Source organism: Tursiops truncatus, chromosome 1, assembly GCF_011762595.2.
Source record: "Tursiops truncatus isolate mTurTru1 chromosome 1, mTurTru1.mat.Y, whole genome shotgun sequence".
Taxonomy (NCBI): domain Eukaryota; kingdom Metazoa; phylum Chordata; class Mammalia; order Artiodactyla; family Delphinidae; genus Tursiops; species Tursiops truncatus.
Genome location: NC_047034.1, coordinates 51,251,975 through 51,278,914, shown reverse-complemented (window position 1 = coordinate 51,278,914; position 26,940 = coordinate 51,251,975). Strand labels below are relative to the sequence as shown.

Sequence of the window (26,940 nt, the reverse complement as noted above, 5' to 3'; positions counted from 1 at the left end):
TCGCCATTTGATATTATGTGGAGCTGGGAGGTCTCTTGTTGACCAGTGTCTTGAAGTTGGCTCTCCCACCTCAGAGGCAGAGCCCTGACTCCTGGCTGGAGCACCAAGAGCGTTTCATCCACACGGCTCAGAATAAAATGGAGAAAAGGTAGAGAGAATTAGTAGAAGTAGGAAGAAAGAAAGAAAGAAAGGAGGGAGGGAAGGAAGGAAGGAAGAAAGAAAGGAAAGAAAGAAAGAAGGAAAGAAGGCAAGAAGGAAAGGAGGGAGGAAGGAAGGAAGGAGGGAAGGAAAGAAAAAAGACAGAAAGAAAGAAGATACTGTAAAATAAAATAAAGTATAATAAAGTTATTGAATTAAAAAATATTTAGAAAAAAAAAAAGGGACGGATAGAACCTTAGGACAAATGGTGGAAGCAAAGCTATACAGGCAAAATCTTACACAGAAGCATACACATACACCTTCATAAAAAGAGGTAAAGGGGAAAAAATCATAAATCTTGCTCTCAAAGTCCACCTCCTCAATTTGGGATGATTCGTTGTCTGAAGGAGGGAGGGAGGGAGGGAGGGAAGGAAGGAAGGAAGGAAGGAAGGAAGGAAGGAAGGAAGGAAGGAAGGAAGGGAGGGAAGGAAGGAAGGAAGAAAGGAAGGAAGAAAGAAAGAAGGTACAGTATAATAAAGTTATTAAAATTAAATTAATTATTAAGAAAAAATTTTTTAAAAAAATGGACGGATAGAACCCTAGGACAAATGGTGGAAGCAAAGCTATACAGACAAGGTCTCACACAGAAGCATACACATACACATTCACAAAAAGAGGAAAAGGGGAAAAAATCATAGATCTTGCTCTCGAAGCCCACCTCCTCAATTTGGGATGATTCGTTGTCTATTCATGTATTCCACAGATGCAGAGTACATCAAGTTGATTGTGGAGCTTTATTCCGCTGTTTTTGAGGCTGCTGGGAGAGATTTCCCTTTCTCTTTGTTCTCACAGCTCACAGGGGCTCAGCTTTGGATTTGGCTCTGCCTCTGCGTGTAGGTCGCTGGAGGGCATCTGTTTTTTGCTCAGACAGGACGGGGTTAAGGGAGCCGCTGATTCGGGGGATCTGGCGCACTCAGGCCTGGGGGGGGGGGAGGGGCACGGCGTGCGGGGCGGGCCTGCGGCGGCAGAGGCCATTGTGACGTTGCACCAGCCTGAGGCCTGCCAGGGGTAGTTGTCCCTGGATCCCCTGAACCTGGGAGGGGTAGTTCTCCAGGGGTAGTTGTCCCTGGACCCCCTGAACCTGGCAGTGGCAAGCTGCACAGGCTCCCCGGAATAGGGATGTGTATAGTGACCTGTGCTCGCACACAGGCCCCTTGGTGGCGGCAGCAGCAGCCTTAGCGTCTCCCGCCCGTCTCTGGGGTCCGCGCTTTTAGCCGCGGCTCGCGCCCGTCCCTGGGGTCTGTGCTTTTAGCCGCGGCTCGCGCCTGTCCCTGGGGTCTGTGCTTTTAGCCGCGGCACGCTCCCGTCTCTGGAGTTCCTTTAAGCAGCGCTCTTAATCCCCTCCACTCGCGCACCAGGAAACAAAGAGGGAAGAAAAAGTCTCTTCGGCAGGTGCAGACTTTTCCCCGGACTCCCTCCCGGCTAGCCGTGGTGCACTAACCCCTTCAGGCTGTGTTCAAGCCACCAACCCCAGTCCTCTCCCTGGGCTCCGACCGAAGGCCCGAGCCTCAGCTCGCAGCCCCGCCCGCCCCGGCGGGTGAGCAGACAAGCCTCTCGGGTTGGTGAGTGCCGGTCGGCACCGATCCTCTATGCGGGAATCTCCCCGCTTTGCCCTCCGCACCCCTGTTGCTGTGCTCTCCTCCGCGGCTTCGAAGCTCACCCCTCCGCCTCCCGCTGTCTCCGCCCGCGAAGGGGCTTCCTAGTGTGTGGGAACCTTTCCTCCTTCACAGCTCCCTCTCACTGGTGCAGGTGCCGTCCCTATTCTTTTGTCTCTGTTTTTTCTTTTTTTTTTTCTTTTGCCCTACCCAGGTACGTGGGGAGTTTCTTGCCTTTTGGGAGGTCTGAGGTCTTCTGCCGGCATTCAGTAGGTGTTCTGTAGGAGTTGTTCCACGTGTAGATGTCTTTCTGGTGTATCTGTGGGGAGGAAGGTGATCTCCGCGTCTTACTCTTCCGCCATCTTCCCCGAGGTCTAATATACCCTTTTCTTTTTAACATTTTCTATTTTCTCAATCAATTGGTACTATTGCTACAACGACTTTTAAGTCACTGTCAAAATGACTGATTTTAAAAAGAGATCGTAAAGTATCCAACCTGAGACCTCCTGCCAATGTGGAAGCTGTTGAAGCTTTTAGAGCAGCCAACCAAAACTTCAGTAAATACTAAGTGCACTCCCAGGCACTGCTCTCGCCGTCAGGGTTACAAAGCTGTGTCCTCAGGGAACTTACAAAGTGAACAAGAGTCCAGAAGAAGAATAATGAAGTAAACATGGAGAGGAGGGTATGGATTCACTATATATTGAGATAGTAACCCTTAAGCAGTAAGACTTCACTCTGAAGGCAGATTTCTAGAATAGAAAGAAAGAGTAGAATATTGGGAAAAGAGCTAATTTTTTGCTAATGCAGGGGAAAACTCTTATCTTTTCAAGAGAGTTTTTTTTTTCCTCATAGTAACAAACCCAATCAATCTCCAGAGAACCGGGATATTAGGTCTCTCAAAATACCTCTTCTGCTTGATTTTTCTCTGCCTATTAATAAGGTGTAAGCCTGTGAAATAATCCTAAATCAAACCATGTAAATACGTAATGTAAATCACATTAAAAAATCCATCTGGATCTGACTCCTTCACAATGACATTGTAAGTGTGACAGGAGTTGAAGGACAGTTGTTTGCTCCATTAATGGTCTTTGAATCTTCAGCCCAACAAGCTCACTTCTCTTACTTCTTTCAGATTTCAGCCTTCTTTCCTTTACACACACACACACACACACACACACACACACACACAGACCCTTTCCTTTCTTGCTAAGAAAGACAAAGCTATTGACTACAACCCCAGAGTTGCCCCCAAGTTCCGACCACCGGCTCGAATTCTTATGAAGTGGACTTGTAATATCCTTAATGTTGCTGTTGGCAGTCAGTTACAGATTCCATTATTGTCGATCAATGCAGTCGCCATGCGAGGTGGGGGGAGGGATGGAGGAGGAGCAGAAGAAAGGAGGAATGAGAGCTTCCTATTCACAGATTTATCAACCTGCCTTTGCTCACAGGAAATCTTCATAAAGGGGGCTGGGATGCTGTTGAAACAGCTAAAGCAGGAAGGGGTTGGGGGCTGCAGTTCTTTCCGGCTGACTGAAAGGAAATTTGAAAACCTTTCTTCTCAGAACAAAACAAAATGCTGAAATTGTTCTTTTGCCTTTGTTTTTGTTTGATGATATGATTTACTTAACTGATTAGCTATTGTGCTGTCTGGTTATCTAAGCTGCTTCAGTGTAGGAACCTGTTTCTTTTTCTTTGAGTATCTTTATTCTTTATTTTCCTTTGCTGTCTCCTGACATTGAACACAAATCATTATTCAGTTTTTTCCTGGCTTTTCTTTCAGGCTAAAGCTTAACACCAAGAGACTGAAGGACAAATCTCTCTTTCCTTCTCTTCTATCACCCTCTTTTAACCCTCTCTATTTCCTTCCCCCTCCCCCCCCCCCCCCGTATTAGATTGGTGTCACAGAGACAGAATTCAGAGTAGAGGGAGGATCACATTTTCTCTCTCATTATTACAGCCTAGCCAGCAATTTTAGTATTAGACCCCCAAGAATTTAGTCTCTGTATCTTTCTTTTCCCGCTCCATCATTCAGTAATTGTGCTCTGTATGGAAAAGTTTTCTGGCTGGAGAATGAGTCTCCTTTCCCCCGGTGATGTGGCCGAGTGGTTGGATAGTAGCACGGAAGAGGAGAAGAGCCTTCTGTCGTTTCTGGGTACGGTAGGGCTCTGCTTGTTCTTTTAACCCTTTGTTGTCTGAACTTCTCTTACTTTGGGGAGTAGGACCCTGAATTTTCTAAAATCCACTTCTGTATTTTTAAAAGGGGGAAGAGGAATTAACAGAATATGTTTAAGTTGTTTGCTTTTCAAGTTTTATGTCTGTAGAAATAGTGCCATCAACATTGGCTATGAGAAATAAGAGACAGTTTGCTTGGCTTTAACAAAGAGTGCCAGCTCCATGCAAGCCTTACCATGTCATCTGGTCAGCTGTTCGTGGTATTTAGAGAACTTCTACTAGCCCAAATGTATTATTGTTTTACTATACCTTTCAATACAGTGATGATGAGGCTTGCCGCGTGAGAGTGGGAGGAGGCTTTGTGTGCAAGAAAAGCCAACATATGGATTGAGAAGTAGCTTTTATGCAAGGTTTAAAATATTTGGAATGTTCATATATAAGATTTTGACTGAGTATATAAAATAGGACACATGGACCAGCTATTACTTTAACTTTCCATTTACAGGTGCTTTCTAATAAATTTCTAAGTAAAGCAATTATTGGTTATGGAATTATTGATATAATAAACAAATTCCTAGGAAAGTTAGGTTGTAAATTCAATTGTATCTTAAGTTAATAGGAGAGCTTGATACTTATAAAAATCTTACTTGTGAATACTTTTGTTAGATTAATAATTGCCTTCAAATTTATCATTTTTATAAATTTGATTTATCCTATATTTCCTTAAATATACCTTTATTATAAATGGGCAGAATTTATGGTGTTCTAATTTATTACTCATAAATATTCTCTATGACCTATGAAAAGTCTTCTGCCATTCCAAAAGATATCTGTCTTATTTTACTCTCTTTTATTATATTTAGCATATAAGTTTCTGTTTTATTAATTCAATTATGTTTTCAATTTTAACATTCCATAAATGATTTCTTTTTTTATGCAGTTTAGATGTAAAGAGTCATCCTAATCAGGTTTTCTTTTTTTTTTTTTGATTCTATAAAGACTCAGATACATATATTTAGATATTAATCCTATTCTTAATTTGTTTATCATAGCTTTGCTTATCTTGGGCATTTGGTGACTTTAAGAAATACATGTACCTCTTAACTCCTCATTTCTCTGAAGCTGCTCTAAGTCTACTTGCTTCACATTCCCTTCCCCCACACACATACAGAAATATCAATATCCCTGAGTAAAACCAACCACTTAGACGCTACTGCATCGTGGGCAAGAAAGGTAGTCATCACTAAAGATCTTTCCTTTGCTCTTGCATGATATTTTTTATGAATTTTAATTATCAATCCTCGAGATTAATTCATTTCTTTTTTTGGCTATTTCCCTACTATGCCTAAATAGGATTTGATCAAATAAATAGAGATGGGCAAATAAAAAGTACTACAGTTTGTGCCCCCTCTCACCCACCCCCACTCGCATTCCCCTTTATCCACAGATGGGGATAATAAAGACAAAGGATGTTAGGACATACTTAGAAGAAAAGTGCAAATTCCTACAAATTATCCACCTAGTGGAAGGAAACCTGAGAATATATAATAGATAAAACACAGGTAAGTCGGAGTCATGATTCTGCTCAAGGGCTGTAACAAGAAGTTAGTTACTGAGTGAATAGAAGCTATGTATCCCGTGCTCTGCTGTGGCAGGGTTGAGCCCTGGATGTCAGCAAGTCTTAGTTTAGGGATTGAAGCTCAGTCCTGAGCACAGGTAGCAAACACCTCCACCTGTGGATAAATAGGAATTTACTAAACTCCAGAGGAACTAGGAGCAAACTCTCTTTGATATAGCTTGGAATAACTTGCAGTGAGTCATTTGCTAATGTAGTTACCATTGATGAGAACGTGCTTTTCCCAAGGAAGATGCCAAGAGAAAACAGTCTACTTTATGGTGAATCTAGGATAAGTGGAACTGAAAGGGACATTGAATCAGATAACCTATGCAATTGTGCTTTCTTTACCTAAGGAATTTTATGGCAGATATCCTTCTAGGAGAGGAGATGAAAGAAAAGCACTCAATGCTGGTTAGGCTTTACTACTTCATCTTTGCACAATAGCCACTTAAGTGATGTTCAGGCCTTCCTATTAATTTAGTGCACTGCTGGTTTGATGAAATTTCATGAAACTGTGCCCTCTTCATTAGTCTATTTAAAAATTCCATGGCTCCCTCATCACCTATCAGATAAAACACCTTACTGTAGAACTTATTCTGGCCCTTCCACCTGACATTCCAGTATTCCTTTCGGCAATGGTAGGTCAGAGGTAGGGAGGACCCTTCATTCCACCAAATTCATTAACTTTCTCTATCTTGGACAAGCACTGCCCTTTCCTACCTTTGCATGTGCTGTTTCTTCTATCGGCAGTGTTCCTTCATCCAAACTGAACTTTCCAAGACCCTACCCCTATTTCAAATCTTGCTCATGAACAAGATACTGTGCTAGGTACTATGGCTGGATACAAAGAAGTATAAGATAGAGCTGCTTGTGAGAAGCATAGAATTTGGTTGGGGAGAAAACATGAACTATGTACAATTAAGTGAGAAAAAATTAATGATAATTCAAGACAACAATGGAGAAAATAAAATAAGGCAGGACCTGATTGTGAGATGATTTATCCAGGCAAAAATTTCTTTGAGGATTTAAAGAAGGGAGACATCATTTTTGATTAGGAACACTGAAGGTTGCCTTATAGAGATAGAATTTAACCTGGATCTTAAATGATAGAATATATTTTTATGGAAATGGTGGAGTTTGCTGTATGAAGGGAGTGTCATGAGGAATATTAAATTATTTTCATGTCCGAAGAGTAAACTGATTTGAAAAGAATGGAAAGTTCATGTAAAGAAGTGGTAAGATAAGAGATAATACTTGAAGGATATTTGGTGGCTCACTGTTTAGGATCTTTCATGGCAGGCTAATTAGTGACAATTTTATCCTGAAAGCAGTTGAGAAGAATTAAAGATTCTTGAGCAAAAAAAAGATATGGTCAAAATAGTCTTTTAGGAAGACATATCTGAAAGTGTCACACTAGGGGAAGAGCCTAGAAGTGGTTAGACCTCTTTGAAAGCTATTACAGTAGTCCAGGTATGAAATAAGTGCCTCTATTTTAAGATTTAACCCTCTATATTATAATTAGTTGTTTATTTATTATTAATCTAGATCATGAATGCCTCCACAACAGGGGCTCAATCCTCTGTCTTTTCAGCACCCAGTACACTCCAGATGCACATGAATATTTGCACAGCTCAGATGAATAACTGAAATGAAAATATGGAGAGATTATAAAGGATCTATCAGCAGAATTGGTGACCGATTAGAGGAATGGGGAACAAAATGAATCAAAGACTGTTTTTGAAGTTAGAAGGCTGATGGTACTACTAACAGGAATAGAGAAGTTGGGAAAGGGAGCCAGATTTTAAGGGAAGAGGGTAATTTCTATTTAGATATATTGAGTTTGAGGTGACTAGTACACATCTGGATAGAAATATAGTTCTGATGATTGGAAATGAAGTCACAGGTAGAGAGCAGCGTCTGGGAGCCATCTAGAGAAGAAAGATTGTTGAAGCATTTGTAGGTTATCTACTGTTGAGAGACTGTCAAGAAAAAGTGGAGAGCAGGGGCTGAATCTTGAAGAACACCAAAGGTAGGGGTGGGGTGGGGTAGAGAGGAAGAAGAGATACAGAACAATCCTAATGGAAAGATAGAAAAGGTCAACAGTGTGGTCAATAGTGTCATTGGTTACAAAAGCCCAAGAGAAGTCAGAAACTATTGTACACTGAATTAGACAATTGGGAGGCTTTTAATAACCTGTGAAGGTATCGATGCTATTTCATTCATTAGATTTAAGGGAGAAGAAATCAGATTTTATAATATTGAGAAAAACAGCAGATGGTGAGATGATAGTGAGAGCCACGGGTTAGGTCTCCGGTCTGGAGAAATCTGTGACTGATAGAAAGGAAAAGGTACCTTTTTTTAAAATTGGGGAGACGTGCATATTTTTAGGTGGAGGAGAGAACAAGATATTGAACTTACAAGAGAGGAGGATAACTGAGAGAACAAAAATCCTTTATGGTTTTGAGGGTGAGGGTGGGATTAAGGGCACACAATTAACCTTTTGAGGGGGAGAAGGGAGAAACTCATACAGGAATCAAAGATGCATGCAGATATTTAGCCATAGAAAGTAGGAAAGATGAGGGAGATAATAGCCATTGTATTAATCTTATGGCATTTGTCTTATCCAGACTTGCATTGTAGTTAGTTATTTGTGTATCCATTTATGTTGTTATTTGTGTACCCATCCAGCACTCCCCTGCTACTGCAGGGTAGGGATCTTAATATTTGGCATTTTCCAGAATAGTAGTAAATAGGTGCTTAATTAATACTACTTAATAAGTACTTTTTTGAATGAATGAATGCTGTTCAGATACCCACAAGTTTGAGATTCAGCCATTTTCACAGTTATCTAAATTATTCTGGCAGATCTACCTTTTACTACTATTCTCTATTCTCATACCTACAAGTACCATTTAGGGTACATTGGTAGTGTTTGCAATTATTATTCAGCGCATTATAAATTGGTTTTCCAAATTCTAGAAAAAAAGAAAATACTTAACAAATATTTTGTACTCCTTTAAATTTTCTAAACTGATATACATGAATTCATTTCATTAAGTCATTCAAGTAATAGGATAATTCTATAAAAGAGGAACATGATTTTTATAAAATCTAAATATATTTTTAAGTATCTAAGTGACTCTACTAACTATAGTTAATAATTTAGCATTAGCAACTATTATCTGATTTTTTTTAATTACACCTAACATCGGTGGAAAGCATATTCAAAAATTAAAACTCTCATTTCTGGCAATATGTCAGACTAGATATCCTGAAAAATAACACGGAAACAACTAGAAATGTCATATTAGTGAAAATTTTATTTTATTTTTTTAATTGAAGTATAGTTGATTTACAATGTTGTGTTAATTTCTGCTGTACAGCAAAGTGATTCAGCTAGACATATTTATACATTTTTTAATATTCTTTTCCATTATGGTTTATCACAGGATATTGAATATAGTTCTCTTTGCTATACAGTAGGACCTTGTTGTTTATCCATTCTGTATATAATAGCTTATATCTGCTAACCCCAACCTCCCACTCCATCACTCCCCCAAACCTCTCCCCCTTGGCAACCACAAGTCTGTTCTCTGTATCCTGGAGTCTTTTGAAAGAAACATTTAAAACTAGATGGCTGAACTCTCCTCTCAGGAGGGAAAGGAAATTCCCAGGAAGAGAACAAAAGAAAACAATTAAAAATCCAGGTAGTGAATTGCCCTGGGGACATTTGCCTGTCTCAGAATTCCAAAAAGTTAAGGTTTAATGGCCACAAGATAGGAGATAGATTTAGGGACCAAACAAAGAGAGGAATTAGAACCGAAAGCCCCACCCCATTGTTCCCCATAGGACGGGGTTACTTGTAGAGTGAAAGTGGAAATTTAAAATCTGCTCACTGACAAAATTGATAAATCTTACTTAGCTTAGACTGGACTGATGGGGGAGGGAGGAAGATAAAAATCCCCTGAGAATTCATAATCACAGTTCTGATAAGGTAAATCAGAAATAGTGGACAACAATAATATGTCAGAGATAGGAAGCGGGTAATTGAAATTGAAGCATTTTAAGATCACTGAATTATTCAAGAGAAGGATAGAAATCAGGATTAGCTTTAGGCTTTAGGTACACATGTTAAAAAATGTTAAGGACAACTATTAAAAGAATAAAAATACAGTGCATAATTTCAAAAACAGTAGAGGAGAAAATGAATTTTTAAAACTTGATCAATCTGAGAAAAGACAGAAAATCAGAAAAAAAAGCATAGAAATAAAGTAAACAGAAAACACATGGTAAAAATAAAATCCAACTATATCAGAAAACAATATATAAAAATGTTAAAAAGGTAAAGTATGTTAGACTCAATTTTTTAAAATGCTGTGAATAAGAGAGACATAAGCAGGACTTCCCTATGATCCAGTGGTTAAGACTTTGCACTTCCCCTGCAGGGGGCACAGGTTCCATCCCTGGTCGGGGAGCTAAGATCCCATGCCATGTGGTGTGGCCAAAAAAAGAGACACACACACAAGGACCCAAGAGGGTTAAAAGTAAAAGTTTTGGTGGTAGGAGAGGGATAAATTAGGGGCTGGGATTAACATATACACACTACTGTGTATAAAATAGGTAACCAACAAGGACTACTCAATATTATGTAGTAACCTAGAAGGGAAAATAATTTTTTAAAAGAATATATATATGTATGTATAACTGAATCACTGTGCTGTACACCTGAAACTTACATGATATTGTAAATCAACTATACTTCAATAAAAAAATAAATAAAATTTTAAAATATTTATTTCCTCCAAAAAAAAAAGTAAAAGTTTTGGGAGAAGATATATCAGGCAAATACTAATTAAAAGGAAGCTATACCATAGCCATTGAAAATGAAATCAAATGGATCTTTATGTCAGAAAGTGTTACTAGAAATAAAGGAGGTCCCTATGTAATGATAACATATAAAAATCACTAGAAAATTATAACAATCTTACATGCACTCAATAACAGAGCCTTAAAATTTATAAGGAAAAATTGACAGAAGTATAAGGAAAAATTGATAAATCTACAATCCTATTTATAAAAATTAGTAAGGGTATAGAAGATATAAAAAACAAAATTAGCTTGAGTTAATGAACATGTATAGAATCCTGAATCCAACTTATATAGTCTTCTCAAGTACACATGGAATCTTTATGAAAACGGACAGTGGATTGGGGCATAAACAAATCTCAACAAATCAAATTCTTTATATCATACAAACGTATTCTCTATTTTTTTAATCTTTCTTTCTTTCTTTTTTTCTTTCTTCCTTCCTTCCTTTATTTGGCTGTGTCAGGTCTTAGTTGTAGCATGCGGGGTCTTTCGTTGAGGCACGCAGGCTCTTCTTTTCGGTGCACGGGCTTCTCTCTAGGTGTGGCGCAGGGGCTCCAGAGCACCTGGGCTCTCTGATTGTAGTGCACAGGCGCAGTAGTTGAGGTGGGCATGCTTAGTTGCCCCACGGCATGTGGGATCTTAGTTCCCTGACCAGGGATCGAACCCGTGTCCCTTTCATTGGAAGGTGGATTCTTAGCCACTGGTCCACCAGGGAAGTCCCCAAACATATTCTCTTGATCTAATGAACTAAGTCAGAAATTAGTACCAAAAAATTTACTCTTAAAATTTTTCTTTCTGGAAACTTTTAAAGTTACTTATTATAACTCTTTAGTCAAAGAAAAAAATAACAATGGAAATTATAAAATATTTAGAACTAAACATCCTGAAAATAGTACCTATAAAAACTTGTAAAATATTGCTAAAATAGTTACTAAGTGAAACTTACAGCCCTAATCTTTTATATTGAAAAGGATAAAATTAAATGAGCCAATTAAGCATTCAGCTCAACAAGGCAGAAAAAGAAAGAATAGAACCAAAGAAAGTTTAGGGAAAGAAATAATGAAGATAACAGCAGATGATAATGAAATAGAAGACAGAAATTAAACATAATAGTATCAATAAAGCTAAGAGTTGTTTCTTAAAGAAGTCCAATGAAAATAGATAAAACTGGGCTTCCCTGGTGGCACAGTGGTTGAGAGTCCGCCTGCCGATGCAGGGGACACGGGTTTGTGCCCCGGTCCGGGAAGATCCCACATGCCGCGGAGCGGCTGGGCCCGTGAGCCATGGCCGCTGAACCTGTGCGTCCAGAGCCTGTGTTCCGCAATGGGAGACGCCACACAGTGAGAGAGAGGCCCGCATACCGGGGAAAAAAAAAAAAAAAAGGTAAAACTGTCAAGATTTGACCAAGACAGAAGAAAAACCACAAATAAACAATGTTAGAAATGGGAAAAAGGACACAATTACAGAAAATCAGAGACTTAAACAATAGACTATTGAAGAAATAGAAAATTGAAGAAAATGGACATTTTAAAGAAAGATATAACTTATTAAAATTGGCTACAGTAGGAATTAAAAAAATGTAAGTAGGGCTGCTACCTATAACCATTAAAGAAATTGAATCAATAATTTAAAATCTACCACCGATTGTGGTTTGATTTCTCATATAGCTTGACTTCTGAAAAAGAATAAACGCTGGATCACACTTGCATTAATATTTACATTCAGTGATAGTTCAGTTTTTCATTGCAAGTGAATAAATGGTATCTAAATTGAAAAAACAAATGCTAAGAACCATGCTAAAACCTAAGCATGGCAATTCATATTGAACCCCACAGGTGGTCATAGTTACCTTAGAGTTTTTAAGTATTACATCCTTTGTTGAGGGGATATCCTTAGAAAAGGAAAAATAAAAAAAGGAAATTCTTTCAAAATTTGTCCTTATAGGGATATGCAAGTAAAAAACTAAAGGAAATCAAGGTGAACAGATATCTCAAGAAAATAGAAGTTAATAAGAAAATATCAAGACATAAACCTGATTAATTTATGTTTAATTGTGCTTCTTAATAAAACCTGAAAATTTGTGAATCTTTAAATAGAATGATGCATAGAAGGAAAAACTTAATCTCCCATGAAACTTCTTTATCAAAATCTCAATTATAGTGGAAGATTCAATTTAATAGACATAAAATGAGTGATTCTTAAACTTGATTAGTGATACACTTTAATGCCATATGTGAATTAGAAATAACTAGAAAATTTATTAATAATTTTATTATGAATTAAGTTGAACCATATGAAATTGCTGATATTTTTCCATTTTAACATACAAAAAAAAATGGCAATTCTGTACAATCACATGTGTTTATTAAAGGAAAAAAAATGGTGACCAGACTATGCTGAACTATTTTTTAGTTGTTTAGTTAAAATTTATTTGTTACCAATTATCTTTTATTCTGTTTCAGTATTCCCTGCGAGACAAGCAAGAATGGGTGCAAATGGTTTATGGAAACATTGTGGGAGAAATACTTAAAATTCAGAGAATTCTATTTATTAAAATTTATTTTATTTGAAAATTTAGACAGGATCACCACTGTTCAAATCTTGCAGTGCAAGACCTGAATTCACGTAGTTTGGCATCCAAAACTAGAGAACATATAATCAAGTAATGTGAACTTATACAAATATATTACTTGGAAATCAAAGAAATGTGAATAATTAGGCCTGGTTTTAGGGAAGCAGATGAATTGAAATTGGTATTGAAGGTTACCTAAGATTTGGCAGATAGGTGAAAACCATTAGCAAAGACAGACACAGAGGAATTAATATGGCCCGTTTAAGATCAGAGATCATCTGACTAAGGCAATTTGTTGGAAAGTGTTGGCAGAAAAGAGTGACTCTGTAAGGTGGGGGCTAGGTGATATTTTTTCAATGCCTGATTGTCTATCTTTAAGATTTCTGGGAAGGTAATTACATTAAGAAAGTACTGTTTGAGGGAGATTAATCTGGTAATGGTGAGCAGGATAGCTTTAAGCAGAGAGAGACAGGAGTCAGTGAGATTAGTTAGGAGGGTCCTGCCGTAATCTACATGAGAAAATAAAAAATCCTGGACTAGAGTGATATATGGTAGTGGAAATAAAGAGAACAAAATGAAGTCAACGTTCAAAGAGAGACCTGACAGTGTTTGGTGGCTAAAGGGGTACCAATCAACATTACAGGCTCCTCCCATTTCTGCTACTTTCACTAGTAAGTGAGGTCCACTGTAAAGATTTTTTGTTTTTTGTGCAGCGCCGCATGCATATTTGGTCCTCAGTAAATGATTAAGTTCTCATCTTTATTAGAGGCTGAAATATTTCTATGTTTTCAGTACTTTCAGTGCTTTCTATTAATGTCTGTTTTGGAATAAAACCCAAATTAGTCTTAAAAGACCCTGGCATGATCAAGGATCAGATCTTTTGAAAAAAGATTTTATAGATGAACAGTGAAATTATGTATGAATAAATCAGATTTACCCAGAATTGTATTTGAAACATACTAATAAAGTCAGTTATAGAAAAGTTTAGATAAAGGTCTTAGAGCATCTCTGTAAATTAGAAGATCTATTGTCTTCCAGAGTTGAAGACAAAATATTATTCACCAAAATGAAGCTATGAGATTAAGAAAATCTCATAAATAACTAGATTGAAATGTTCAAAACAGTAACTTTATGCTGACCAATGCTTTTTATCTATTTTTGTCTCATAGAATTGGCCTAAGTAGTTATCTTTCCACTTAGGTGTACTGAAGATTGCTTTATGAGGATAGAAGGGCAGGTTTTCTTTTTTTTTTAAGACTGTTCTTTTAGAGCAGTTTTAGGTTCACAGCAAAATTAAGAGAAAGTTACAGAGATTTTCCTGTGTACCCTTGTCCCCACAAATGCATAGTCTCCCCCCATTATCAGTACCGCCACCAGAGTAATACATTTGTTACAGTCGATGAACTTACACTAACACATCATAATCACCCCAAGTACATAGTACAGTAGGACTCATTCTTAATGTTGTATATTTTGTGGGTTTGGACAAATGTGTAATGACATGTACCCACCCTTACAGTATCATACATAATATTTTCACTGCCCTAAAAACCTTTGTGCTCTGCTTATTCAACCCTCCCCCTAAGGGTGGGTTATTTTTTGGAGGGTTTTTTGTCACTTTTTAATTCAAGGAATCAGTGGTAGATATTCTTTATAGCTTAATTCCTATTTTGTTCAAATTTTTTCACCATTAAGTTAAGCAAGTAACTTTTCTCCTTCTTTACCACATTGCCTCACCCCTCTTTGTTTCTTGATTATAATGTTCTTAATAGCATTAGCATTCCAGGATTGAGAGTTTTCTTTGATGGGGTTTTGTTTGCAGTAAATTATCCCCCAAAGAGTATGATTTAATTCTCTTTAAAATATGAAGAATCATGTGCACTTGTTAAAGTTCTTTGAGTTATTTTTAGGAAGAAGTAAGAAAATTGAAGTCTCCATGATTGTTTACCTTATTTTTCTTCATTACAATCCATTATACAAAACACAAGGAGAACAGGATAGAATGCGTGGTGATTAAAAGTATAGCCTCTAGGGCTTCCCTGGTGGCGCAGTGGTTGAGAGTCCGCCTGCCGATGCAGGGGACACGGGTTCGTGCCCCGGTCCGGGAAGATCCCACATGCCGCGGAGCGGCTGGGCCCGTGAGCCATGGCCGCTGAGCCTGCGCGTCCGGAGCCTGTGCTCCACAACGGGAGAGGCCACAACAGTGAGAGGCCCGCGTACCGCAAAAAAAAAAAAAAAAAAAGTATAGCCTCTAGATTCAGATTGCATGGGTTCTAATTCTGATTCTGCCCTTTACCAGCCCTGCAAACATGGGCAGAGTAATAGAACATCTTGCTTCCTCATCTGTAAAATGGGGGCGATAATTCCAATTCCAGAGAATTGTGAGGATTGAAGAGAAAATTAATATAAAACACTTAGCATGTAATAAGGAATAAAAATGTTAGTTTGGTGTTGCAGTTATCCTTGTTATACTTCTATTATTACTACTAAGATCCCTGGTTGTTATCACTAAGAACCATAGATACGCTTTGTATTTGAAAATTAAGATAACCGTATAAATATCCATAAACTGTGTCTTTCCAGTTGACAGTGAAAAGTGTTCTCTATCATCTCATCCAGTGTAATCATGTGAAACCCTAAGTTGAAGAAATGGAATACTTGCTTGACCAGAGAGAAATCTGTTCTCCTACTATATTAACAAGAAGAATTTTTAAAAAATAATAATAGGGAATAAATTTGTTGAAGTAAAGAAAAGGTGGGGGAGACTAGCTGCCTTTACTTTCTGAGAATTCACCACATTTCTGTACTTAGCACCAATTTGTATGTATTGAAAAGTGTCTAGGGCATGCAAACTTGAAAGGACTGCTTGTTTGAGTGAAGTACTGCAGTCTAAGTGATACAAATTGGATGAATTAAAGTGGCTCTGGGGATTTGTACTCCAGAGGAGCTGGATGGTAGTGACTGTCAGTGCCTCAGCTTTACAGCAGTAAAAGTGAGATACAGCAGAAAATGTCCTACTGAAAATCAGGTGGTGAAGTCTATAAAACACCCAGGTGCTATGTTGTTAGCAACTATATAAATGCAGGATGTAATTTTCTCCTCTTTGCTCTTGTCACTTTTCCTTTATAAAATTCTTCTCTACCTTTATCTTTAAGCTCTCATTGCCTTTAAGGGATCCTCCAACAAAAAGTATGAAACGTCATGAAGCCTTTTTTTTTTCTTTCATGTTTGCCATTTGTTATTAAAGGCCCTCTTGATAAAGAGGTACAAACCCATTTCCTAATACTATTCCTTCCTTCCTATTCTGTTCCTTAAGTGTCTTCTGTGCCTCCTGTGGAAGAAGCATTCTCCTAATTTAGAATTCACAGCATGGAGAAATAAGTTATTTGCTTATTAACTCATTCATTAATAACTTGAGCCATGGACTTATCACATCCTATTTTGTCATCATTTTTGCAATATAAGGGAAAATAGATGATAGCGAAGTGGATTCATTCACAGCAACACTATACACATTGAAATTCCAGTGACTTGAATGGGTGACCAAACATTCTGGTGTGTATTTAATTTTTTATCATGCTTTGTTGAAATGTTTTTGATTTTTGAAACGGTTTTTGAAGTGAACTAAAGAATTTCCTTTTGATAACAATAGAGAACTTGTTTCCTAAATATAATGTCAAAAATATTAATGGGGCCTGTGAATAATTATAATTGACAGAGCATTCGCATTCATTGATGTTTTATAATTCTATACACAAAATTACTAGGAATTGGCTTGGATTGCTGTTAATGTGAAGTATTTAGACATACTGTATATGCCATCTGACTGCATCTGTGAACATGTAATGTTTTTCTGGTCTGTCATAACTAGAGAATTTTGCTGTAAGGAGGATATTTTGGTTCCTTACATCATTGTCTACCAAATCGAAACTTTATAAATATCTTTCTTCGGTCTGTTTATCATTTGTTTTGAATTTTCTGAAATTACTTTCGCATTGGTAAGGTTATTCTCTTCTTTAGATTTTGCCTCCACCTTCATCTAAGAGAGTAATAAATTGCTACTACCTCAGGGGCTACCACAAGAACTAAGTAAGAGATACTAGACCCAGTGGTTAGCACATAACAAGCATTTAACATTAACTCAAATTATCATAAAAATAGAAAAATATTTCTGCCTTAGACAAATTATTCACAAAAGAGGTACTTAAATAATTTTGAAGTACATCTTTTTCTCCTAAAAAAACGTATTTTTGAATCATCTCCTCTACTTCAAAAAAAAACCATTGTAACTTACTCTAAGTAATAGACATTATCAGAATTCATGACAGTTTTAGCTATGTTGTTTATGTTAAGTATATGCATGTATGACATGACAGTATATGAAATTTGGTTAAATGTGACTGAACAAAAAGTAAATATAGTTGATATTTATAGATATTTTATCATAATGACATTACATAATAGATACTTTTCTCATTTATTTGTAGAGGCTTTTAGAACCTAACCCTCAGTTAATATAAGCATTTTCCTTACTCTCTTTCCAAGCATAATAATATTCTAGAATCATTTCAATCACATTCATTATTCAAAATCCTAAAAAAAAAAAAAAAATTAAGAAAGTGCCAGTAAGTGTCTCTCCATAGTATTTCTTTGTGACTTGTACCTTTGGATGAAGTGCATTTCACCAGGTGGTTTTTCTTTCAGAGTAAAAAGCCAAGTCCTTATGTGTAGGCCTACAAAGCCTACATGATCTGAGCACGCCTGCCCTAATTCCTCTTAGGCCTTCTGCTATTATTTGTCCCCACTTACCGACAGCAGCCCCACTGGCCTCCCAGCTGCACTTTACCCTAGAAGCTCTGTATTGTTCTCCCTCTGTCTGCAGCCTCCCTCCCTGATAAATCTACAAGCCTGACCTCTTCACTTCCTTAAGTATTGGCTCTCACTCACCTTCTCAATGCATCTATCTACCTATTCACTATAGTTACTGTAGTGAAATTATTGTTCCTACTCATCTCCCTTTCTCTGTCCTCTTCTTTTTCCCTCCCTGAAACACCATTTGTTACATTGACTTCATTATAAATAAACTAAAGGCCATGAACACACTATTAGGTCTGAAAGGCAGAATTGAGTTCTGTTTGTCAGATAGGCACATCTTCCACCAAAAGTGCCTTTGCCCTTATAATTATCTAGTTGTCAATTACTTTGCCACACTTTTAAAACAAAGCACACTGACATAGAAGAAAATGTGTATTTTGAGGAAATGACATTGTAATAATGTATTTTGGATTTAGAGAGCCCCATTCTTCCAAAAAGCTAATTTTGGGTCAAAGCATATAAACTGATTCATCTTGTCTTCATCTCTGGTTGGTCTGAATAACCCAGTTTATTAATGCAGACCAGAGCAGGAAAGGTTGAAATGGCTTACACGTAATCACACAGATAGTTGGTAGAGCTGCTAAGAAAAGCACCCAGATGTTCTCTTTGTTCAATACATCATCCTATGTGGAGCTGTATTGGAGGTTATCTCTCATTATTATAAGTTGTCACCTCATCTCAGTTCATACCCAATGGCAAAGGAAATGAAGAGATAAATTTAAAACTTAACTGGACTTTTTATAACTTTTTTTGCCTTTCAATCTGAAGATGAAAAATATTATTTTTAGAGGGTGAGAAAGTGAACAAATTAGTTTTAGACCTTTATCTACCGAAACAATATCATATGCCTCTTGTCTTAGAGAGAGAGCATATTTTAAAATGACTATAATTTAATACTGTGACTATGAAAAGAATATTAATTTTTACAGCAAGTGAAAATAATGCAGTAGTATGTAGAATGGGCCGGGTAGGATAGAAAGCTGTCTAATTTTGGTCTACTGGGACTGGTATAGATTTTCCATCCAAATCAGCAGAAATGTAGCTTTAAGAGCATAGTAGCAGCTTTCCTTTTTGCTTGAAGCTTTAAAGTCAAAGGTAGCTGGACGAGTTTAACATGCAGGCCAGCCTGTGACTAATCCAGCAAGTTGTTAATTCTGCTCTTCCTGATGCTGCTCCCCTGTTTCTAAGTGGTCATTAGTTCTTTGGGTATATGTTCTTCTCTCAGCTTTCAAATAGTTATGAATCTTCTGAAAACTAAGCAACCCTAACATTCAAAGACATCAGCAGATAAGTTGCACTGATGTGAGGGCTGGGAAAGTCAAGAAGTGTAGACTTCCTCCTCTTATCATTAGTTGATTTAGCTTATTTTGTTTCCTTGCTTTTCCCTCTTTAATGGCAGTTGTTCAAACTTCAAAAATAATTTAATTTCTTCTTTTTGAACCCAGTGAACATTCTTTTTTTTTTTTTTTTTTTTTTTTGCGGTACACGGGCCTCTCACTATTGTGACCTCTCCCGTTGCGGAGCACAGGCTCCAGACGTGCAGGCTCAGTGGCCATGGCTCACGGGCCTAGCCGCTCCGCGGCATGTGGGATCTTCCCGAACCGGAGCACGAACCCGTGTCCCCTGCATCAGCAGGCGGACTCTCAACCACTGCGCCACCAGGAAAGCCCCCAGTGACACTCTTTAAGCTACATCAGAGTTGTGATTTTTTTTTTCATGATACAGAAAGAGAATCTAAAGATAAGTATAACAAAGAACATATTGTTAGGGTTTGAAATGTGGTTGCTCATTATAGCCAAAATAATTTCAAATAGCTAAAAGCACTGAAATATATTTACGTAATGAGTTCATATGCCTGAAAACTAAAATTAGATGTTTGGAAGACAGTAAGGAGATAAGTTTCTTTTCCTTCCTTAGCCAGAACATTGCAAATTAAGGAAAACTGTTTACTAGATCATTTTATCCTTGCTAATGGAACTTATTTTTCTCCCAATATGGTTTCTCCATCAATTATTCAGAGATTAAAATATATTATATTATAATATTCAATCTCATGTATCTTCTAATGATCAGTAATTATCAGACGAAAGATGAGATCTCCTTCTACCTTCAACAGCCCCTATCCCCACCTGCCTGCCCCCCATATAGAATTGCCTGACTTAGATAATCACCCTTTAAAGTCATCTTCCTGGAGTCTGAAGGTCTTGTTGTTCAGTGTGCTCTGACAAACTGATTTGTTTAAATTCAATGCTTTGTGCCATTCCTATGAATTTTAATTATAGTACCATTTTTTAGAAATGTGCAGTAGAATTCATGTGTGCCTAATTCTGAAAATGGCTTTGTACATTAAGGCTCATTTAACCACAGATGGTTAGAGAGAAGTTGAGAGGCAGTTATTGGTCGTAATTTTAAAACACAGTAATAGCATGGAACTTCCTTGTACTGCGTGCATTTAAGATGCTGTGTTGTCAACCTCTCGGTCATTAGGCATGTTGCGATTTGGCTTATGTCTTACTGGTCAGGATGTCACAGTGAAGAAATGTTTAGTCACGGAAGAAAATCAGTGTCCAGCATGCAAAGATAGTAATAGGGTAAGCACTCCCAACTGGATTTTCATAGGAGGGATTGATTTGTGTGTATTACTGGGTCTGTGTAAAATGGTGTCCTTTTGGCACTAGATGAATATAAATTTCAGGAAATGTTTTTTCTTCTGCAGATTAGTGTAATACTGTGAAATTTGCTGTAACTGAGGGGAGGCAGTGGTTGGGCGTCTGCTAATAGCCTGAAAGTAACTAATGAGGATGTGCAGTCGGAACAATTGATTGAATAGCTGCAGTCCTGTGTGTTGCTTTCTCGCTTGCTCTCTCTGCAAGCTGTAGAGAGGGAGGGGGAAGAGCAAGACACAGGGAGGGAGCGAGAAAAAACGCTTTCTCTTAAGTGGAAGTAGCACGGATCCCAGGGGCCAGGAGGCCAGAAATGGAAGTTTAAACTGCATCTATCTTTTAAAGGGAGAACAGCAGGAATCAAAATGTCAGTCTCCGGAGTCACGATTTACTCCTTATTTTTTAAGATCTGGAAGATAACACAGAATACTCTTTTTAGGATGTGTTTTTTTTTTTCCCTTGTCCATGTTGAGATTATCTAATGTTATCTGAGAAGCTGGATTCCTATGTCTGTCAGTTGAAGTGGAGATGGGAAGCAGTTGTGATAAAGGTATAATATGTATATATCTATCATCTGTGTGTGCGTGTTTATGTGCATATATATATGCATATATATGTATATCACTCTATAAAAATTTTTAATGTAACCTTAATATAGTGTATAGTAATTAAATTGGAGAATACCACATCATCTGCAAAATCTGAAGCTTGTTAGGTCAGTTTGAACAGATTTAGGATTCCAGAGTAAGATCTTAGTGAGGTCATATTGCCAGAACAAGGAGAAGCTGATCTATTTTTATATCAGCATAGGCATATATGTTATTTTATCCTAGCAGCAGCTTTTAGTCTTCTCATGGACCTTTGGCTGCAGGCTAGTGAATCATCTTATCTGCACAGAACTGAACTTTGACCTTTGTGCAGACACCATCAAATCATGTTCACTAGGCAAAATTTGTTCACAAGAATATGAAAAAATTTCACTGGATTATATTAACTCCTATATTGCTGACATAGAGAAGTAGATTCATATACTGAGATGCAAATATTAAGTGAACTTAGAGATATTAAACATAGCTCAGAGGAAATTACTTTTTATATGTGCATAAAGATATAAGCTGTCACAGTAAAGCAGATTCTTAACAGTGACCAAGTCTCCCTAGTGTCTCAATAATATCTCTTTAGAGATAAAGAAACAAATTATGTAGAGATAGAATGTAATGTATCTTTAAAGCAGACTGATTTTTTGTGAGAAAAAAATCAATAATTTTACAGGTTAGCGAAAGATCCTAAATTTGGGTTTTTTATGATGTTCTTTTTTTCTTTTCCAGAGGTGCCAGCAGAAAGGTCCCCCCGCAGACGGAGTATCTCAGGGACCAGTACATCAGAGAAACCCAACTCTATGGATACTGCAAATACCTCACCCTTCAAAGTACCAGTAAGTGTTTCTTTTCTCTAAAAGATTACTTTACTTTTCTCCTTTCTTTTTAGAGTTAGAGACAGTTGCTAAGAAATCAAAACATTTTGTTCTTCAAGAATTTCTTTATCAAGTTACTAACTAAAACCTATCACAATTTTATGAAGATGCTGGTAGGAATTTTTTTTTTTTAAAGGACGGCGTATAGTGTTTTTAGTGATGGAGCCTAAGTAGAGAATGGTGAGACTCATAAAGTTGCAGAGCAGAAAATCAGAAAATTAGATTAGAAAATTAGACAGTTGTGAGTTCTAATCCTGAAACCTGGCCTATGCTTTGCTTAAGCCATCTTTTAGATGACTATATAAGTGCTTAAGAAATACCCTGGAAGAAATATTCCAGTTAAAAATACTCCTTAAACTGACTAGGCAGTACTGAGAATCAATATTAAATATGAAGGAACGCTGAGATGGAAAGTCTGTAAGTGATCAGGTCAGGTGACTACCAGTTGCAATTTGGACCTCTTTGATATAACTTGGAGTAGCCTAGATTTTAATTCATCCATTTTCTTTGTTTATTGAATAAGAAATATACTTACTTTCTATTCATATCATTTTATTAAAATTAATTACTTTTAAACTTGAAAAGAATTACATCCGTGAAGTTAGTCATTATTATAGGTACACTGGAAATCAGTATAAAGTAGAAATAGCCTTTTCTATTGGGAAAAAAAGGATTTTTTTTCTTTTAATTCAGCCAAGTTAATACGTTGTGTTCTTTATTCCAATACAAGTTTTTAAAGTTAGGATGACCTTTTAAGTAGAACTGGTATTTTGAGATATAAAGCTGGCATTCACTTGTAAATTAACCAAAGTGAATGTTTTATTTTACATTAATCCTGAGAAGCAAGATTTCCCCTTGTTATATCTAGGTGCCTTGTAGAGTTTGTGAATATCTATTATTGTGACACCTTTCAAATTTTTACAAATCTTCTCATTTTTAAAGACCACAAGCAAGTGTTGGATTAATATTCTAACCAAATCGTGACAGGAGTTTTAAAATACTGGATTTCATGCCTTTTACTAAATTTCTTTATTCTAATAGACATAACTATCTATTTAAAATTTGTTTTCATGAATGAAAAAAGCATCTTTTCTCTCCCTTCCCCTTCTTATTTTCCTGATGAAACCAATCAAATATAGTGAAACTATCTATCTATATAAAGAGTTTGGTGAAAAGGTTTGAGTTAAAATTTGAATTTTTACTACTGTCATGCTAGAATAGAATGGTGAATACTTAATTTTTTTTTTTTTCAACATCAGTAGCTGAAGAAGAATATTCCTCTGCAATGTGGTAACTTTGAAATACTTCCTATATTGAATCTGAAGTTCATGACTGGCCTTTTAAAATTTGAATTAATTAGAAATAACAATTTTCATTTATATTTAAACAATAAATTGACAGCTAATTTAAGGTTTACCTTAATAATAAGGCTAATTATTTTTGAGTAAAAGTAATAAACCAATGGTGCATATACATGAAGACTAGCACTACTCACAGACCACTTACTCAGGGATCGAACCCAGGTCCCGGCAGTGAGAACGCTGAGTCCTAAGCACTGGACCGCCAGGGAATTCCCTCATTTGTTATTCTTTTTACAATCTCGGCCACGTCATGGATTTAGAAATACTGAGGGAAAGAAGGGTCCCCTGATTAGCAAATTGCAGTCACAAAGCCCATGCACTTAGCTCTCTAGTAGAATTTAGCCATTCATAAGCCTTCATCTAGACAATTGTTTGGAAAAATAACCATACAAACACACTGACTGCAATTTTTTTTTAATGGCAAAAAAAAAAAAATGTCAGTGAGTAGAGGGAGGAGGCAGAGAAAATGAAAAACAAGGAGTCATAAAAACAATCTGAATTCATTTAGGATAAAGGCAGATAGCCTTATACTTATTGATAGTCCTTAAGGGTACCATCGTATTACAGGATGGATGGTACATAGTGTAGTAATTGACATTGATAATAATAGTCCTGAATCATCAAGGAAAAGTGAGATTATATTGTTTGTACCAGGCTGTTTTTTAAAACTGGAAACTGTGTAATATTGTGTGATATATATCCATTGAGAATATTTAAAATCTTAAAGATATGTGAAGCTTTATAAAAATTGCTATTCCGAAAAATCTAGTTTGTGAAGTTCCTCACTCCTTGATAATGCTAGATAAATAATTTATATTCTTTTAAGAGAAACCAAAATATGCTGGCTAAATGAGGCACTGCAGTACTTGGATGTCTGTGGAAGTACATTGTATTTTTTAAATCTCCATATGATACCAATAGCTAATGTGACTTACATCACTTAAATGTATTGCCAGAAGAAGTATGTCTAGTTTCAGATCAACACAAAATATTTTTGTAATAAATATCACAAAAGACTTTCTGAATATGGGAAAGCAGTACAAAAAGGAACCTAACTGAGATACTTAACTTTTAGTTACTTATATAGTACCTCAAAGATCATTTTCATGTTAACTTTATGAAGGGGCAGGAGTGAGATTTAAGCACAAGTACTTGTAGTTCAAAGACTCAGGTGTCTTTGCTGTGGTGAACAGCAGGTTCACTACCCATCAGGAGGACCCAAAAAGGAGCTAGTTGTGGACTCTCCAAAAGGGCCTTATTCTTCCTAGATCTATTTTCAGGCTTCCTGAGGGCAGATGAAATAGATTTTTAACAAGTCTTGATGGAAATTCTTGACAGTGACACACTTAATGAATGCTTACTTTGGGCAAAGTATTGGTGATTCACCAATTGATATTGATGAGACTATTGATGCTTTCTTGGCACTCTACTTGGTACTGGGGAAACAGAAATGAACACAACAGAATTTCCATACAAGAGAACTTATAGTCTAGTAGCAAGAGACAGAAAAATGACCAGATTCGTAAGGAGGTAGATGAGCATGGTGACACTGGTTTTTAACAATGCACTGTGTAAGCTAAGGCTTTGTCAAGGAGCCAGTATTTCAGCTGCGTTTCAAAGGCTGAATGAAAATAGTTGAGAGGGGAAGGAGAGTATTCCATCTTGAGGGAATAGCATTTTGGAAAGACACACTTCATAAGGTGACTCACGCTTCAAGGGAATATGGGAAAGCATTTCCTGCTTTTCGAGGCAGGAATTGAAAAGCATGTAGGCAAAAATGGCTAGAGAGAGGATGGAGAGGTAGGTTGGGGCAAGACTGTGAGCGGGTTTGTTTGTCAAGCTTAACTAAATTTTGCTGGCCACTAAAGCATTAAAGATTGGTTTAATTGAAATATTTGTCTTGGCTTAAAAGCTAAACCAAGTTATATAAATACTGGGACATACTGGTAAATTACTTGACTCTAACCTAAGTGACTCTTCTTGCTATTACTATCTGAACTCAGGGTGATAGGTAAGGGGCTATCATTCAATAGGCCAGTCCAGCACCCACCCCTGGCTATCAGCTGACACTGCTTGTAGTTCTAGAGTAGTGGTTAGCCTTTGAGAGATCCCCAGAAGCCAATGGATAAGAGTTGTTTGTATCCTGCTGACTGCTGCTAGATAAGGCAGAAAGGATATATATCTTTGTATATCTTCCTTATTCCCCCAAACTTATATTTTCTAAACTTAAAATGGATAACTAGTAAGTAGTATATTCATGTATATTCCTTACTTAGTCTAATCCATCTTTATGCAGATAGACAGCAGAGTCAATAAGTTTAAAAATAAGAATGTAAGAAATGAAACAAGGAAGTCATGGCCACTGAACCTATAGGTTAAGTTAAGGTCTCAGCTTTAGGGAATGTTTAAATGTATTTGTACTTATAGCTAATCATAGGCATAAGAAAAGCAGAGATCTGCAGGGTAGTTATTCAGTTCTTCCTCCACTCTGATTCCATATCTCTTCACCTTAATTCCAATTGCAGTTATTTGTTTGTAGGTCTGTGTGCCTCATTAGACAATAAATATCTCTTCTACTTAACTTTTTTTTTAAATTGGAGTATAGTTGCTTTACAATGTTGTGGTAGTTTCTACTGTACAGCAAAATGAATCAGCTATACGTATACATATATCCCCTCTTTTTTGGGTTTCCTTCCCATTTAGGTCACCGCAGAGCATTGAGTAGAGTCATCTTTGTAGCTACCCCAATGTCTAACGACAGAGCCTTGCATATAGGAAACACTCAACAAGTAGTTGTTGAGTGGATAAAATATAAATGAGTTATCTAAGAACCTGAATCAAGTGACTATGTTTCACACTTACTCTCTTGGTATTACAGATGATGTCTCTAGTCAAGTGGATTACTAAACCATTTAATAACTACTAAGAGATCATTTCGAGTAAAGGAGGGCACCTGCGCAAAATAGTTACCTTTTTTTTTTCTCTTCAACAAAGAGAAATCTTAATTTATATTTGGAATCCAGGGCTATGGTATTTTATGTATGTAGTATATACTCTTTCTACTTAGGTTGGGAAGTGAAACTAGGTAGGATTCTTTATTTAATGATTTATCTCTGTGGATATTTCTTTGAACAATTTAGGTGTCAGATATACGTATAAGCTGGCAATGTTTTTGCAGATTTGAATTTTGACTATTACATTCTTCAAGAACAATTTTAGTCATTTGAATAGTTTTTTGCCTCTTTTTAAAGATACTATTTTTCATTTTTTTCTTTAACATCCTGCTAGACTTTTTGCCTTTGTCATATTTGTGTTTTAAACACAAATAAAATATCCATTGTATGTTTTATATATTGTTAAAACTATATATAAAACTATATTTTAAAATAAAATATCCATTGTATGTTTTATATATTGTTAAAACTACATTTAAATGATGTTACAAGAGTGACTGGAAAGGAATGAGTAAACTAATGAAAAGTTATCCAGGTACTTAAATTTAATTCAGGAAGGGAATATGCTAACATCTTGTAATTGTAT

General features: G+C 36.7%; 1 protein-coding gene and 1 long non-coding RNA gene across 17 annotated transcripts in view; both read left to right on the top strand.

The window, feature by feature from the left end:
• Nucleotides 1-26,940, top strand: part of RASAL2 (RAS protein activator like 2) — a 384,407-nt gene that overhangs the window by 276,107 nt on the left and 81,360 nt on the right. For all 16 annotated transcript variants that reach the window (XM_019952448.3, XM_073803926.1, XM_019952446.3 and 13 more), the window contains one exon: nucleotides 21,894-22,000. In XM_019952448.3, coding sequence (XP_019808007.1) covers nucleotides 21,894-22,000 — 107 coding nt within the window. The remainder of the gene's footprint in view (nucleotides 1-21,893; nucleotides 22,001-26,940) is intronic.
• On the top strand, nucleotides 4,982-15,272 carry LOC141278556 (uncharacterized). The gene is made up of 2 exons (XR_012331385.1): nucleotides 4,982-7,615; nucleotides 12,918-15,272. It is a non-coding gene; the product is annotated as an uncharacterized lncRNA (long non-coding RNA).